Genomic DNA, 15,092 nt, shown 5'->3' on the forward strand with positions numbered 1-15,092 from the left:
GGGACTTTACATTTGAAAAACACAATGGCAGCCAATGTAAAACTCGAATTTTGTTCTGATCTGAACAAGCTTGCGTAGGCTGCGACAGCTGCGACTAGGTTTGCCGTTTATGGTTTCCGTTTCTATTGCTGTTTCGTTCATCATTGTTTAGTTTTACCTGAAACATCCGGTCTTCGACGTTCATTCTGGATTTAAAGGTAGCTTTAGCTTTATTAATATGTGTTGACACGTGCGTTTGATCTGTTATAGCTAATCAATTTATTTTATGTAATAATCTCAACGAATGTCAAATCAAGTCGAACTGTGTTGTCATTCAGTCGTGTGTGTGTGTGTGTGTGTGTGTGTGAGAGAGAGAGAGAGAGAGAGAGAGAGAGAGAGAGAGAGAGAGAGAGAGAGAGAGAGACTGCGAAGTCGCATTCCTCTGACACGCCGTGGTAAAAACAACTTAACTTTAATAATTAATGGCGTGACATTATCGCAATATGATACATACAGTACATTCCAGTGTAGCTTATACAGTGCAAGTGTGACAGACAGTAAACGTTGAACACAATTCAGTAAATGACAGTACAGTATACGGCAAGAGTCAAGACACATTACTACACCTGTATACTTGGAACATGCATTTTATGTTTGATTTTTATTGTATGTACTAGGTTATAGAGAGAGAGAGTAGGTGAGCCACATTTTTGAACAGTTATTCAACATGATTAAATAAATTACATATAATTTATTTACTTTCTTAATGCATTTCCTTGGTTTTATTTTCAACAACAACAAAAAATATTACTGTATTTTTATTATTATTTTACCATAATTTTTTACCATTTAAATGATTTTTTAAAAATAAATTAATCATTTTATTCTGCAAGTAGGCTACTTAGATTAAGCCAGGATATTTAAGTAGCTTTATAAAACGTGCCTTAGAAAAAAATATTACTGATATGCATCTTGAGACAAAACAATGGTAGTGACATATTTAAAGATATACCAGTGCAAGTTGCTTTCAGTTAAAACAGCTCAAACATGCATTTTAATCTGGGGACCAGTTTAAGCCTTGTCTGTGAAACCAGGGGATGTAATGTTACAAAACATTGTATTCATCAAAGAATCCTGAAAAAAAAAGAAGTATCACGATTTTCATAAGCAGCACAACTGATAATAATAAGAAATGTTTCTTGAGCACCAAATCAGCATATTAGAAGGATCATGTAACACTTAAGCCTGAAATAATGACTGCTGAAAATTCAATCATTTAAAATACGTTTTTCACAATATTACTGTTTTTACTCTATTTGTGATCAGATAAATGCAGTCTTGGTGACTTTAAAAAATATTGAAAAAATCTTACTAACTTTTGAACAGTGTATATTATATATATTATATTAAGTTGGGAGGTTTTTAAAATTTGAATAAAATGAAAACTGAAAGACTTTAAAATCACATGAGCCAATATGTTATTCGAACTTAGATAACATAACAAATGTTTAAACTGAGAAATCTTACAATTTTATGCACAAAGTGAGCTCATTTCAAATTTGATTCCTGCTACAGGTCTCAAAATAGTTGAGACAGGGGCATGTTTACCATGGTGTAGCATCTCCTCTACTTTTCAAAACCGTTTGAAGGCGACTGGGCATCAGGGTTATGAGTTACTGGAGTTTTGGTGTTGGAATTTGGTCCCATTCTTGCCTTATATAGGTTTCCAGCTGCTGAAGAGTTTGTGGTCGTCTTTGACGTATTTGTCGTTTGATGAAGCGCCAAATGTTCTCTATAGGTGAAAGATCTGGACTGCAGGCACCCGGACTCTTCTACGACGAAGCCATGCTGTTGTAATACCTGTATTGTGTGGTTTTGCATTGTCCTGCTGAAATACACAAGGCCGTCCCTGAAATAGATGTCATCTGTAGGGGAGCATATGTTGCTCTAAAACCTTTAAATACACCTTTCAGCATTCATAGAGCCTTCCAAAATATGCAAGCTGCCCATACCGTATGCACTTATGCATCCCCATACCATCAGAGATGCTGGCTTTTGAACTGAACGCTGATAACACGCTGGAAGGTCTCCCTCCTCTTTAGCCCGGAGGACACAGCGTCTGTGATTTCCAACAAGAATGTCAAATTTTGACTCATCCATAGACTATGGTCCACTTTGAAATAGTCCATTTTAAATGAGCCTTGGCCCACAGGACACGACGGGGCTTCTGGGCCATGTTCACATATGGCTTCCTTTTTGCATGATAGAGCTTTAGTTGGCATCTGCAGATGGCATGATGGATTGTGTTTACCGACAGTGGTTTCTGGAAGTATTCCTGGGTCCATTTAGTAATGTCATTGACACAATCATGCCGATGAGTGACGCAGTGTCGTCTGAGGGCCCGAAGACCACGGGCATCCAATAAAGGTCTTCGGCCTCGTCCCTTACGCACAGAGATTTCTCCAGTTTCTCTGAATCTTTTGATGATGTTACGCACTGTAGATGGTGAGATTGCAAAGCCTTTGCAATTTGACATTGAGGAACACTGTTTTTAAAGTATTGCACAATCTTTTTACACAGTCTTTGACAGATTGGAGAACCTCTGCCCATCTTTACTTCTGAGAGACTCTACCTCCCTAAGACCCTTTTATAGCTAATCATGTTACAGACCTGATCTCAATTAACTTAATTAGTTTCTAGATGTTCTCCCAGCTGAATCTTTTCAAAATATCTTGCTTTTTCAGCCATTTGTTGCCCTCATGCCAACTTTTTTGAGACCTGGGCAGGCATCAAATTTGAAATTAGCTCATTTAGTGGATAACAATGTAAAATTTCTGTTTAAACATTTGCTATGCTATCTATGTTCTATTAATATTGGCTCATGTGATTTGAAATTCTTTTAGTCTTCGTTTTATTCAAATTCAAAAAACGTCCCAACTTCTCCCGAATTCGGGTTGTATATATACAGTGGAGAGAACAAGTATTTGATACACTGACGATTTTGCAGGTTTTCCCACTTACAAAGCATGTAGAAGTCTGTAATTGTTATCATAGGTACTCTTCAACTGTGAGTACCGGAATCTAAAAAATCCAGAAAATCACATTATATGATTTTTAAGTAATTAATTTGCATTTTATTGCATGACATAAGTATTTGATACATCAGAAAAGCAGAACTTAATATTTGGTACAGAAACCTTTGTTTGCAATTACAGAGATCATACGTTTCCTGTAGTTCTTTATCAGGTTTGCACACACTGCAACAGGGATTTTGGCCCACTCCTCCATACAGACCTTCACCAGATCCTTCAGGTTTCAGGGCTGTCGCTGGGCAATACGGACTTTCAGCTCCCTCCAAAGATTTTCTATATTGGGTTCAGGTCTCCAGGACCTTGAGATGCTTCTTACGGAGCCACTCCTTAGTTGCCCTGGCTGTGTGTTTCGGGTCGTTGTCTGGCTGGAAGACCCAGCCACGACCCATCTTCAATGCTCTTACTGAGGGAAGGAGGTTGTTGGCCAAGATCTCACGACATCCTCCCCTCAATACGGTGCAGTCGTCCTGTCCCATTTGCAGAAAAGCATCCCCAAAGAATGATGTTTCCACCTCCATGCTTCACGGTTGGGATGGTGTTCTTGGGGTTGTACTCATCCTTCTTCTTCCTCCAAACACCAAAAAGCTCTAATTTTGTCTCATCAGACCACATGACCTTCTCCCATTCCTCCTCTGGATCATCCAGATGGTCATTGGCAAACTTCAGACGGGCCTGGACATGCGCTGACTTGAGCAGGGGGACCTTGCGTGCGCTGCAGGATTTTAATCCATGACGGCGTAGTGCAGGGTTCACCAATCTCGGTCCTGGAGGGCCGCTGTCCTGCAGAGTTTAGCTCCAACCCCAATTAAACACACCTAAACCAGCTAATCATGGTCTCATTAGGCATACTAGAAACTTTCAAACAGGTGTGTTGGAGCTGGTTGGAGCTAAACTCTGCAGGACAGCGGCCCTCCAGAACCGAGATTGGTGAACCCTGGCGTAGTGTTTTACTAATGTAAGTGTTTTCTTTGAGACTAGTCCCAGCTCTCTTCAGGTCATTGACCAGGTCCTGCCGTGTAGTTCTGGGCTGATCCCTCACCTTCCTCATGATCATTGATGCCCCACGAGGTGAGATCTTGCATGGTGCCCCAGACCGAGGGAGATTGACCGTCATCTTGAACTTCTTCCATTTTCTAATAATTGCGCCAACAGTTGTTGCCTTCTCACCAAGCTGCTTGCCTATTGTCCTGTAGCCCATCCCAGCCTTGTGCAGGTCTACAATTTTATCCCTGATGTCCTTACACAGCTCTCTGGTCTTGGCCATTGTGGAGAGGTTGGAGTCTGTTTGATTGAGTGTGAGGACAGGTGTCTTTTATACAGGTAATGAGTTCAAAAAGGTGCAGTTAAAAAAGTAAAAATTACAGACCTCTACATGTTTTGTAAGTGGGAAAACCTGCAAAATCGGCAGTGTATCAAATACTTGTTCTCCCCACTGTATATATATATATATATATATATATATATATATATATATATATATATATTAAATTCATAATCCTTTGGAGGTGTTTAGCAAGTTTGATTAATGCTTAATTAATATTTCACCTTGCACGTGGATGTCTGTAGTGTGACTGTGTTTGTGTGTGTATTTCTATGGACAGATGCAGGTTATTAAGCATCCTGTTGAGAGACTGCATACTGCTCTCCTGTCTACACGGAAAGATTTAATAAAAACATTTCAAAAATTCAGCAGAGCAGAGAAGACGTTTCTTGAAGATGGACTCCTGCCTGGCAATTCACTTTTCAGCCCCATCACCATTCACTCAGACTCGGACTGGATTCGTGCACATCCAGAAGATCTTCAAGACTTTCAGAGTTTTTACATCAACCCATACCGCCGTTCTCCAGACCGTGGACATAAAACCATCTATATTCAAACTATTGGTTAGTGTACTTTATATGTAAAACAGCTTAAATGTGTCATTTATTATCATGTTTACATTTGTAATTTGATCATGTTGATAAATGCACAGGCTCTTTTGGTGAAGGAGAGGTTGTGGCAGAGCAGTATGTTGAATGGATGAAGGACTACTGTCAGGCGTTCTTTTACGGACTAGTGGTCAAGCTTTTACCACCAGTAACAGTTGCTTCAACAGCCTGTTCATTTCGGGTCAACAACAACACACATAACCTTCAGCTTCATGCTGGTTAGTATTGCTGCAACAGAACACAACCAGAATATAGCCAGTGAGGCAATTACATGTGGCAGACTTAAATTTGTTTGGGCTTCATTCTGGTATATAACACCTAATTTTCACAATCCAGTCAATTCCTGATGGATAAAATCTGTTTTGACTGAAATATACATTATGATAATTGCACATGGGTTACAAATGGCAGTTCACTTTGATTTTTAAACCGCTTTCTTTTATTTACAGGAGAGCTGTTGAACTTCTTGAAAAAGAGGAAGCCCAGAGATGCTTTTTGCATTGTGGGGATCACCATGATCGACTTGTACCCTAAAGAGTCATGGAATTTTGTTTTTGGCCAGGCTTCTCTAACTGAAGGTGATTTTTGATTCAGTTGCAGTGGTCTTATTAACTTGTTGTTGTAACTTGAAAGGAATGTTGTCATTGTAGCCCAGGGTGCGTTTTGATTTAATACACCTTTTGTCATTTTAGCAGTTCAGTTAAGTTTGAATGTTTTTGTTACTGTAGGAATGGGAGTCTTCAGCTTCGCCCGATACGATGAGCATTTTTATGAGAGAAGCTGTGCAGGGCGGCTTAAGAAGAAAATAGAGCTAAAGCAAGGAGACTATTCTGTGTTTGATAGTTACTACACTCCTCCAATCACCAGCGTTCTCCTCCTCCGCTCCTGCAAGGTGAAGTGAGATGGCTGTGCTTCTAAACTCCCCAACCCTTACGCAGAAAAAAGTGCATCAATTCTTTTTATGCTTTGGAATATACTTATTAATATATTTAAACGCAAAACCAGTGAACAGATATTTTAACAAAGATTTTTTATAGATGAAAAGACACTATCTGGGTCAGTGGTTTTCAACTGGTTTGGCCATGGGACCCACATTTTCCAGTGGTCATCAGACTGTGACCCAAATTTTTCAGAATTTTAACCAAGCAAATTTATATCTCAAAAATGGTTGACACACACACACACACACACACACACACACACACACACACACACACACACACACACACACACACACAATACTGTCTCACTTTACTTAATATACATATTATTGAAGAATATCACTAACACTGATCATCAGTATAAGGTAAGTCTATGAAATAGCAGTAAGTTGGCATGAGCGACCATAGTCATCAAAAATATAGAACAGAAGACAAAGTGAAAATAAAGTGGTATTTTGGCTTAAGGTTTGGCTAAAGTTATCATGGTAAATCTAAATACACAATACTAACATGAACTGTTAAAGGTCCCATTCCATGGATTATTTTTATTATTTTATAATGTTTCCAGGGGTGCCCTTATAATGTTAGTATGTTTTTTAGATCAAAAATTGTTAGAATTTAGAAATAAAAGGCATATTTCCTAGCCTGATTTCATTCCCTGGTTTGAACACTCTGTTTGAAGGGGCGTGTCTGCTGTGAGACTTCAATGTAAACGCCCTCTGCTGTGATTGGCTGACATGCTTGCATATGAAATATCTGGCATTACATGTGGAACTATCTGGAAAACTTTTACTATTACAGCTATTATACGTTTTTACTATTACAGCTATCTGGATTAACGAATCGTGAGAAGTTTTTTAAGTATTTAGATCTATTACCATCACATAAAAGGTTGCAGTTATGAGCATTAAGCAGATAACAGTCTGTTGATCGCGTGAAAGATCTTATCATTGCAACGCAGTTTCTGCACTCTCACTAATGATTTCACCAATGCAAACATGAGGTATATAAATACAGTAAGAGCTTCGTTGTGCAGTGTAAAAGCATCATTGATTTCATAACGAGTTTTGGCAAGTGTCCAGATAAACTCGCGCTGTGTGATTGACAGCTTGGGCGATTGGAAAGGGATTGTTCTTTGATCGCTTTCTGTATATTAATCACAGTTTAAGTAAGATTATTTTCATCCTACTAAGAGAAACGAACGATGTGAAGAGTGATCGCTACTTCCATATTAAATCACTACTTACCGCTTGCTGGAATAGTTGAAATTGCCCCCTTCGTCAGTATGAAACGCTGAGAGAAGTCTGCTTGATATTATTCCAGGTTAGAAAAACAGTCCGTGGTGAAATGGACAGAGCAAACTAACAACTTCGAATTAAACTTTTGCGGTATCCGATTATAGATAATTATAGATTTTTGTAGTCAACTTCTGTTAAATAAAATATCTCGCTTGGCATTGAACTTTGAGCTTTACAATTTTACAGATATTATTTATACTCTAACAACAACATTACACACTAACTAAAGTTTGAAACATGGGATCACATAGAACGGGACCTTTAATGAAACATATGGACACTGATCCTGATGAATAGAATGTGTTTTAGCTGGGATGGATTTGCATGCAGGTATAATGTACAATGTACCAATTATGTAATTTATTGGTACAGTTTTGGTCATTTCATTCGACTTATTAATTGACAACGTAACTAGGACGTTGCATGCTCGTAATTTCCTTTGCTCAATAGTGAAGCGATCCCAGCAAGCAATTTAGCATTTAAAAGAGGTCTAATAGCCGTCCAAACACAGCCCTGACGTCTAGGCTAAAACAAGGCAAAATTTCTGTGAAAATGTAATAGATGTCTAACCATAGCCCAAGAATAGACTTGTCATCAATTAAATAACATGTCAAAGAAATTAAATCAAACACCTTGTAATCACTGTTGACTTTGCTTACATGATGGTATATCATACATCTCGCAAGTTAATTTGGCAAAAACGACATGTAGCCAAATTCAAATTGGCTAGAAGTGGGTTACTCATAGCCGGACTATTTCGGTTCTATAATTAACCTAGACGGTGTAATGACGGCTATTGCTTGCTAAGAATATATTGGCATTTGCGTGCAACTGAAGAGCGCGCACCGTGAGCACAGTATAACGTCTGACAGGAAAAGTTATGAAAGTAACGTTGAATAATGACACTGACATATAGCCTGACAACATCTCATCTGACAGCAGGCATTCTCAGGCATTCTTTACTTAAACTGCATCTGACAGTGGAGTCAACAGGAGTTCATTCACGTCTTTCAAACTAAAAGTCTCGCATTTGAAAAACATTTCATACTTTTTTTGTTATTGTTGTTTCTTTGACTACACAATCCGCGACCCACACAAAACGGTCTTGCGACCCACTTTTAGGTCGCAACCCACCAGTTGAGAAACACAGATCTAGGTCATTGTGTGGTTGAAAATGTGTGTGGCTGTCAGTAAGTGCACTAAACTTTGTATTTGAGCTCTTTTAACCAGACCTGTTATTTGTGCATCTCTTTTAGACCCTGACTCATGAGATTGGACATATATTCGGAATGGAGCACTGCCAGTGGCTAAACTGTGTCATGCAGGGCTCCAATCACTTAGTGGAGTCTGACCGTCGGACACTTGTCCTGTGCCCCATCTGTTTACGTAAACTACAGTCTGCCATTGGATTCAAAATAGCTGACAGATACAAGGTAAGCCCAAATCTATTTTAACTAATTTGCATGCACTCTAGTGTTCTGGCCCACTGATCTAATCAATATATCATGGTATCAATCAATCAATATACAGTGACATCAGTATACAGTTACATATTATGTTACAGAATGTAAATATATATAACACCGGTATGTACTCTATAGGCCATACTGCACTGGATTGAAGATGGAGCTGACAGCAATGGACAACATTCAAAACCCACACAAGCCTTTCAAGAGTATAAAGACTGGTTTTATAAGTGCTTACAAATATTGGACAGTGAAACACCATGAACCAGCAAGTTTGATCTTTTGCTACCTGCCGACAAGCAATGTCAGTGCAAGTTGAGACATGCTATATATGCACATTCTTGAAAAGAGCTTTGGTGAGAAATGTATATGTAAAGTAGTGCTTTTGGTCTGTATGTATGAATCAAACAAAATAAAGTTTTATTTCTCTCTTTCCTTTGTTTTTGCTTTTAAGATCTCGGTCAAATCAGAAAATTTTCAGACAGCAGTCTAAAAAAAGTATGTATTTATTTATTTTTTATCTGATTTAAAGATTGTCTTTTGTGCAGAAAGAGAAGAGAACATTGCACATTCACATTCCACTGAACATACAGCATATAATTCCTTTCCAGTTATAAAATTCAAGTCATGTGACAGTTGTTCGATAACAACAAATACAGTTTTACCTAAAGAGGTAAGTGATGAAGCGGTCATATAAGACATTTTCACATTTGAATTTGGCTTTGCATTACATTGGACATTTCACAGTTGCATCAACCTGAGCTCTGTAAAGCATTGAATTCACAGTATCTCTATTTAATAGATATATAAGTGTTATCCACAGTTGAAAACACTATCATGAGCATTGAAAGACTAAACACCACCATAAACTATGGAAGCCTGTTTCCGCCACAGAATTAAAAATAAAAAAGCTGATTGTGACTTTTTTTCCCCACAATAGCGAGTTTATATCTCACAATTCTGACGTTATATAACGCGTAATTTGTGAGGAATAAAGTTAGAATTGCATGATATAAAGAATAAAATAAAGAATAAAACATTTTAATTGTGAGAAAAAAAAGTCAGCCTTTTTTTCTTTAGAATTGGACTTTATAACTCGCAATTGCGAGTTTATATCTCACAGTTCTGAGAAAATAAGACTTTTTTTCTTATTCTTATTCGGAAACAAGCAAACAGACACTATTCGCATTTATAAAGTTGTTCATATGGGTTTAACATTTAGTTACAGGAACTGGTCCTGTTGTATACTAGTTAAAAGCTGACCTGAAATGAGCTGAATATGAAGTACTGAAAAGCAATCCATCACTCTCTTGCAAATATTCATAAAAGAATATTAGAGAAAAACTATATAGTTCCTTTTTAAAATAAAGCATCAAATACCCCATGCCATTTCTGTAACATTTAGATTTTGTATTAGGCTATATGAGTTTTAAGTTGCTAAATTCAACATTATCTTTGGTCATTGCTTTACCCATCAGTGCCTAGTAGTCACCCATTGCCTATAATCGCTAAAACCACAAAAATTTGGTTTCCTGTTACAGATTATGTTAGTTTCTTTTGTATCTGGGACTCTGATCAACAAAAGTCCTAGTGTTTACTTTCAAGTCTAATAATAGCTTATCGTGACAGCTACTGCTAATATAATGTACTATAATAATTACATTTATGATCTCAGGTATAAACAACAATTGCACATCTTAAAGGGACAGTTCACCCGGAAATTATAATTCTGTCATCATTCAGTCATCATCATTTCACATCTCATGTCGTTCAAACCCATAAGACTTTTGTTCATCTTCGAATCTCAAATGAGGATATTTTTAATGAAACCCGAGAGATTTCTGTCTCTATTTTGAATGTCCGTTCCATCAAAACTTCGACACTAGTTCATAAAGGGATAGGAAATAAATTCATATGAATTGAACTGTTTAATCCAAGTTTTTTGAAGAAACATTTTATATGATGAACAGATTTGATTTAGGCTTTTATTCCCATACAAACATTGATCAATGCACATGTGTAGAGTAAATAAAATATTCGTTAAATAAAGTATCAACTTGTTTGTCAATGATGACCGAATTTAAATTTTTGGGTGAACTAACCCCTTAAGCAATTATTATGAATCATAATGTAGTTGTTCTGCAGATACATTCAGTTGTAAAATGTTTCCTATGTTATCAACAGGTCTGATAGATCAGTTCAGTTAAATTCACAAAGGATGTCTTTTTTTCAAGACTTAATATCTTGGATATCCAATTCTAGGAATTCCTCTGGCCTGTCTTTGTCTTTGGACACTTGCTCCACTGTGGGTTTATTCTGTCCACAATCCTTCCTTGAACACAGATGACCTGTCTTAGCTGGACGTACGAACCCAAGGAAGATGGCACCTAGTCCCATTCCCGCAGCGCAGGAGTAGAATGCAGCACTGTACCTTTGGGTAATATCCACAAGGACACCTAGAATATTTGGGGGCAAACGCAGTAAGTTGCTTGTGTAGGTTTGCATTTTATATACACTATTGTTGAAGAGTTTGGGGTCAGTAAGTTTTTTTTGGGAGAAATTAATACTTTTATTCAGTAAGGATGCATTAAATTGATCAAAAGTTGGAAAAAAACCCCAAAAACTGCACAACTGTTTTCAACATTGATAATAAGAAATCCAGTTGTTCTTACCTCCTAATGGTGGACCAGCCAGTCCTGCAAAGCTCTGAATACAGACGTAGACGCCTACAGCTAAGGGCATTCTCTGGATCCCTACGACATCATCCTCGGCCAACATTGGGATGTGTGTGGATGCAATGTTCCCGAGTAAGAAGCCATAAAGCACACTGCACACTGTTAGTCCCCAGAAGCCATTTACTACAGTGAACAACACCAGGACTATGCACATCAGTGACACGCATACGAGAAGTACATATATCTTCCTGATGTGCCCCCAGTTCAGGACCCATCCGATAGAGAGACGTCCAAAGATCTCAGCGATGGCCATTGTTGACAGCATATAGGCAGCCTTGTCTCTATCGGTACCCAAACTGGCGCTGAGCTCCACCACATACAGCTGTGGGGCAAAAAAGCCCAGTGTAGCAAAGAGACCAAAGGCTGAATAACACAAAAAACTACCTTCTTTTAGCACAGTCAAATCCAAGAGCTTATTTTTACTCATAAAGTCCTGTTGTTTTGGAAGGATCTGAAGTGGTTCAGCTTCTCCCTGTTCCTTTCCAGATTTGAGGTCCCGTTCCAGCTCATCAACTGACTGTACACCTGAATCTCCAGAGCTCACAGAACCTTGCATTTGTTCTTCAGGGAGAGAGTATGTGATCTTCTGCTCAGTTTCTGTTGGGGAAGACTTTGGTTTGATGACTATGGGACGGAGCAGAGCCCCACAGACAATAACGATGCCCTGCAACGTTCCAATCACCACCATTGTGTACCTCCAGCCAATCCAGTTCTTAAGAGCTGTGAACGCTGCAGAAACAAGGAAACAATATGAGCGACTCTTTGTGTTACAATTATACAACTCTTGTTTTAACATAATAACACATAATGTTTGATGGTATTAGCTTGCAGTTGAGCATGCCTGCCCTCACCTGGAGCAAAAGCAAATATAGCAAATGACTCTCCAGTGGAGGCCATGGCTGTGACCACAGAACGACGCCTGCTGAAGTACTGGGACAAGATTGTGACGGTTGGCAGAAATGTCAAACAGTAACCCAGTCCTACAGAGAGGAAAAGACATCTGAAAATCATTAGATGCTTTCTTTTGCTTATAGCTGGTAAATCAATCTTTTCAATCAAACATACACATTATTAGTTTTTATTGTAAAATGTCTTTATTTACAGACAATTCTGGACAAGTTTAGTTGTACTTAAATATTATATACTAATATATTAAATATAAACATCTAACAGATATGAACAGTGTTGGGGGTAACGCATTAAAATGACTTTTTTCAAGTAACTAGTAATGTAAAGCATTACTTTTAAATTTACAACAAAATATCTGAGTTACTTTTTCAAATAAGTAACGCAAGTTACTTTATTTTCCATATATTTACAGACACCTCTCATGTTGAGAGAAATCGAGAGTAAACATGATGATTATTGTAGTTCTAGACCAAATGTGAGCATGCATTTACGCATCTCACTTGCACAAAAACAGAGTCAGTATTCCTCAAAATGAATAAAAATAGTGAAATGCAAACTCAGAATAATTTGCAAGCCTGCAATAATTAAATATGTTAAATTATTACACAATAATACTTTATGTATTTAATCTCACTTTATTAACCAATGTCTTTTCTGCTGACCTTCAATGATCCAGTTCAACCATACTAATAAGGAAAAATGACTTTAGATAAACATCACATTTGTGTTTCATTTTTGTATTTTTATTGTTGAATAACTTGGATAACACGGCATAACAGTGGAAACTAATTCCATGTTTTCCTATAATATTACCAAGTGGCAGCATTTATATTGAAAATAGCGGAGGGCCTAACACAGACCCTTGTGGCACTCCATAATTTACTGACGTTATCTTATGCTATCTTATCTTATGACGATTTTTTCCAAAAAACCAAAATGGTAACGGTCTGATAGGAATGATCTGAATACCAGGGACATGCATTAAGGTGGTTTAAGATCATTCCTCGTTTCCACTGTTATGCCGTGTTATCCAAGTTGACAGAGTGTGTTAAATATTGGATGACCAGTCATTTTCTTTTATTAAATTCAGATAAGACTAAGGTATTACTTATTGGACCAAAAACCTATACACATCTCTTATAATACAATTTGCATTTAGAAGGATGTACTGTTACTTCATCCTCCGCAGTAAAAGACCTGGGTGTTATATTAGACAACAACTTGTCTTTCGAAAATCATATTTAATATATTACAAAAACAGCCTTAGAAACCTCAGAAACATTGCTAAACTATGGAACATGCTATCTGTTTCTGATGCAAAAAGTCTTCAGTGTCACATGATTCTTCAGAAATCATTCTAATATGTTGATTAGGTGCTCATAAAATATTCCTTATTATCAATGTTGAAAACGGGCTGTGCTGCTTAATATTTTTGTGGAAACCTGATACATTTTCCCCATGGTTCTTTAATGAATAGAAAGTTCAAAAGAACAGCATTTATTTGAAATAGATAATTTTGCAATGTTATAAAGTATACAGTACTTTTTACTCTTACTTTTGTTCAGTCTAATGCATCCTTGGTGAATAAAATTAGGCCTATTAATTTATTTTTTTAAAATCATGCTGACCCTAAACTTTTGAACGATAGTGTATGTATAGTGCAAGGCTTTACCTACCAGTCACAATCCCAATACTGATGTACATCTGATTGATGGAGCTGGTGAATGCAGTTGAGATTGTGCCCAGAGATATGAGAAATCCACCAAACATCACAACTGGCTGGAAGCCGAATCGATTACTCAGCACTGATGATAAAGGAGCTGAAGGGGCATAGACATGGATGCCAAAGTCACAGAAATGAACACATACTGTATAAAGAGTCAACATGCAGCTAAGTGGAGTTTTAAAATTTAAAGCAAAAGTGACAGTTTTTACCTGTGAAAGTCATAACAAAGACACATATTGAAATGATCCATGATACTCGACTGTTGCTCTCCCCAAAATCACTCATTAGGTCCTTGAGGAAAATCCCAAAACTTTTGATAACCCCATAAGTGAACATCTCCACCAGGAAAAAGGCCACAGCCACAATCCAACCCCAACCACCATCTGGGACCTCTGAGTACACTTTAGAGCCAAGGCAACCTTTCAGTCGGAAAATCCACTGTGCCATTTTTACCTATGACCTGTGAATGTGACAAAGACAAATGTAAACTATATTAAGTTTATAAGTCTATCAACTTTTACAGCCACTCACATCCATCAGTAAAATGTATTTAAACACGTCTATCATCATTCATAAAGAGACATGTCCACAATGCAACCAAGCAATATATGGAAAAACTTAAATGTACATGGCTGATAATTCTATGAACAACTTTCATATTTAATTTAAATTTCAAACAACTGCTAAATGTAAAAATTTAAATACTGAAAAATTCTATAGTATACAAATAATAAGCTACTATGCGCTATATGCTAAAGACATACCTGTTACTTGTAACCATGTTGCATCTAAATTGTATTCATTTTTTAATTTGGTACATTTGGTCTATTTAGATTTTTATTAAACGTTATTGGTAGAAAATGGCACAATCGCACAAATCAGTTTGACACTGTAGATCCACATTTAGGTAACAGGGTTTAAAAATGCATCAGATACAAAAATGAATTGAAAATAAAAAAACAGATCATATAAATTTATGTTGACGACCTGTGGTAGGTGAAACATTTTTATCAAGTG

The 15,092-nt window shown here is 37.3% G+C and overlaps 2 protein-coding genes across 6 annotated transcripts in view; one reads left to right on the top strand and one right to left on the bottom strand.

Moving 5' to 3' along the window:
• amz2 (archaelysin family metallopeptidase 2) lies at positions 1-9,603 on the top strand. Of its 4 annotated transcripts, XR_013819105.1 has the most exons (8): positions 1-197; positions 4,673-4,955; positions 5,045-5,218; positions 5,450-5,578; positions 5,729-5,892; positions 8,496-8,672; positions 8,841-9,061; positions 9,160-9,603. XR_013819105.1 is itself a non-coding variant. In XM_079850479.1 (7 exons), the coding sequence occupies exons 3-7, from the start codon at positions 5,092-5,094 to the stop codon at positions 8,967-8,969; spliced, it is 726 nt and encodes a 241-aa protein (XP_079706605.1). In that variant the 5' UTR covers positions 2-197; positions 4,762-4,955; positions 5,045-5,091; the 3' UTR covers positions 8,970-9,138. The 4 variants fall into 4 exon arrangements, 3 of the variants coding, with proteins under 3 accessions (XP_079706605.1, XP_079706603.1, XP_079706604.1); XM_079850479.1 differs by lacking the exon at positions 9,160-9,603 and having other exon boundaries at positions 2-197; positions 4,762-4,955; positions 8,841-9,138; XM_079850477.1 differs by lacking the exon at positions 9,160-9,603 and having other exon boundaries at positions 15-197; positions 8,841-9,140.
• Positions 9,197-15,092, bottom strand: part of slc16a6a (solute carrier family 16 member 6a) — an 8,610-nt gene continuing 2,714 nt past the window's right edge. The window contains exons 2-6 of one of the 2 annotated variants that reach the window (XM_079850475.1): positions 14,285-14,535; positions 14,026-14,169; positions 12,292-12,420; positions 11,378-12,169; positions 9,197-11,161 (exon numbers count right to left, since the gene is read on the bottom strand). In XM_079850475.1, the coding sequence (XP_079706601.1) occupies positions 10,935-11,161; positions 11,378-12,169; positions 12,292-12,420; positions 14,026-14,169; positions 14,285-14,522 (1,530 nt within the window). In that variant the 5' untranslated portion in view covers positions 14,523-14,535 and the 3' untranslated portion in view covers positions 9,197-10,934. Of the gene's footprint in view, positions 11,162-11,377; positions 12,170-12,291; positions 12,421-14,025; positions 14,170-14,284; positions 14,555-15,092 lie in introns of those variants that run through there. The other variant, XM_079850476.1, reaches the window with a different exon arrangement.

Source organism: Squalius cephalus (assembly GCF_949319135.1).
Source record: "Squalius cephalus genome assembly, chromosome: 19".
NCBI lineage: Eukaryota > Metazoa > Chordata > Actinopteri > Cypriniformes > Leuciscidae > Squalius > Squalius cephalus.

What these genes read in the sequence shown, in the direction of transcription:
- amz2 (XM_079850477.1), top strand. Translation starts at nt 4,673, where the DNA reads ATGCAGGTTATTAAGCATCCTGTTGAGAGACTGCATACTGCTCTCCTG. An exon ending in CATCTATATTCAAACTATTG is followed by an intron (nt 4,956 to 5,044) that starts GTTAGTGTACTT and finishes ATAAATGCACAG; the next exon opens with GCTCTTTTGGTGAAGGAGAG. An exon ending in TAACCTTCAGCTTCATGCTG is followed by an intron (nt 5,219 to 5,449) that starts GTTAGTATTGCT and finishes TTTTATTTACAG; the next exon opens with GAGAGCTGTTGAACTTCTTG.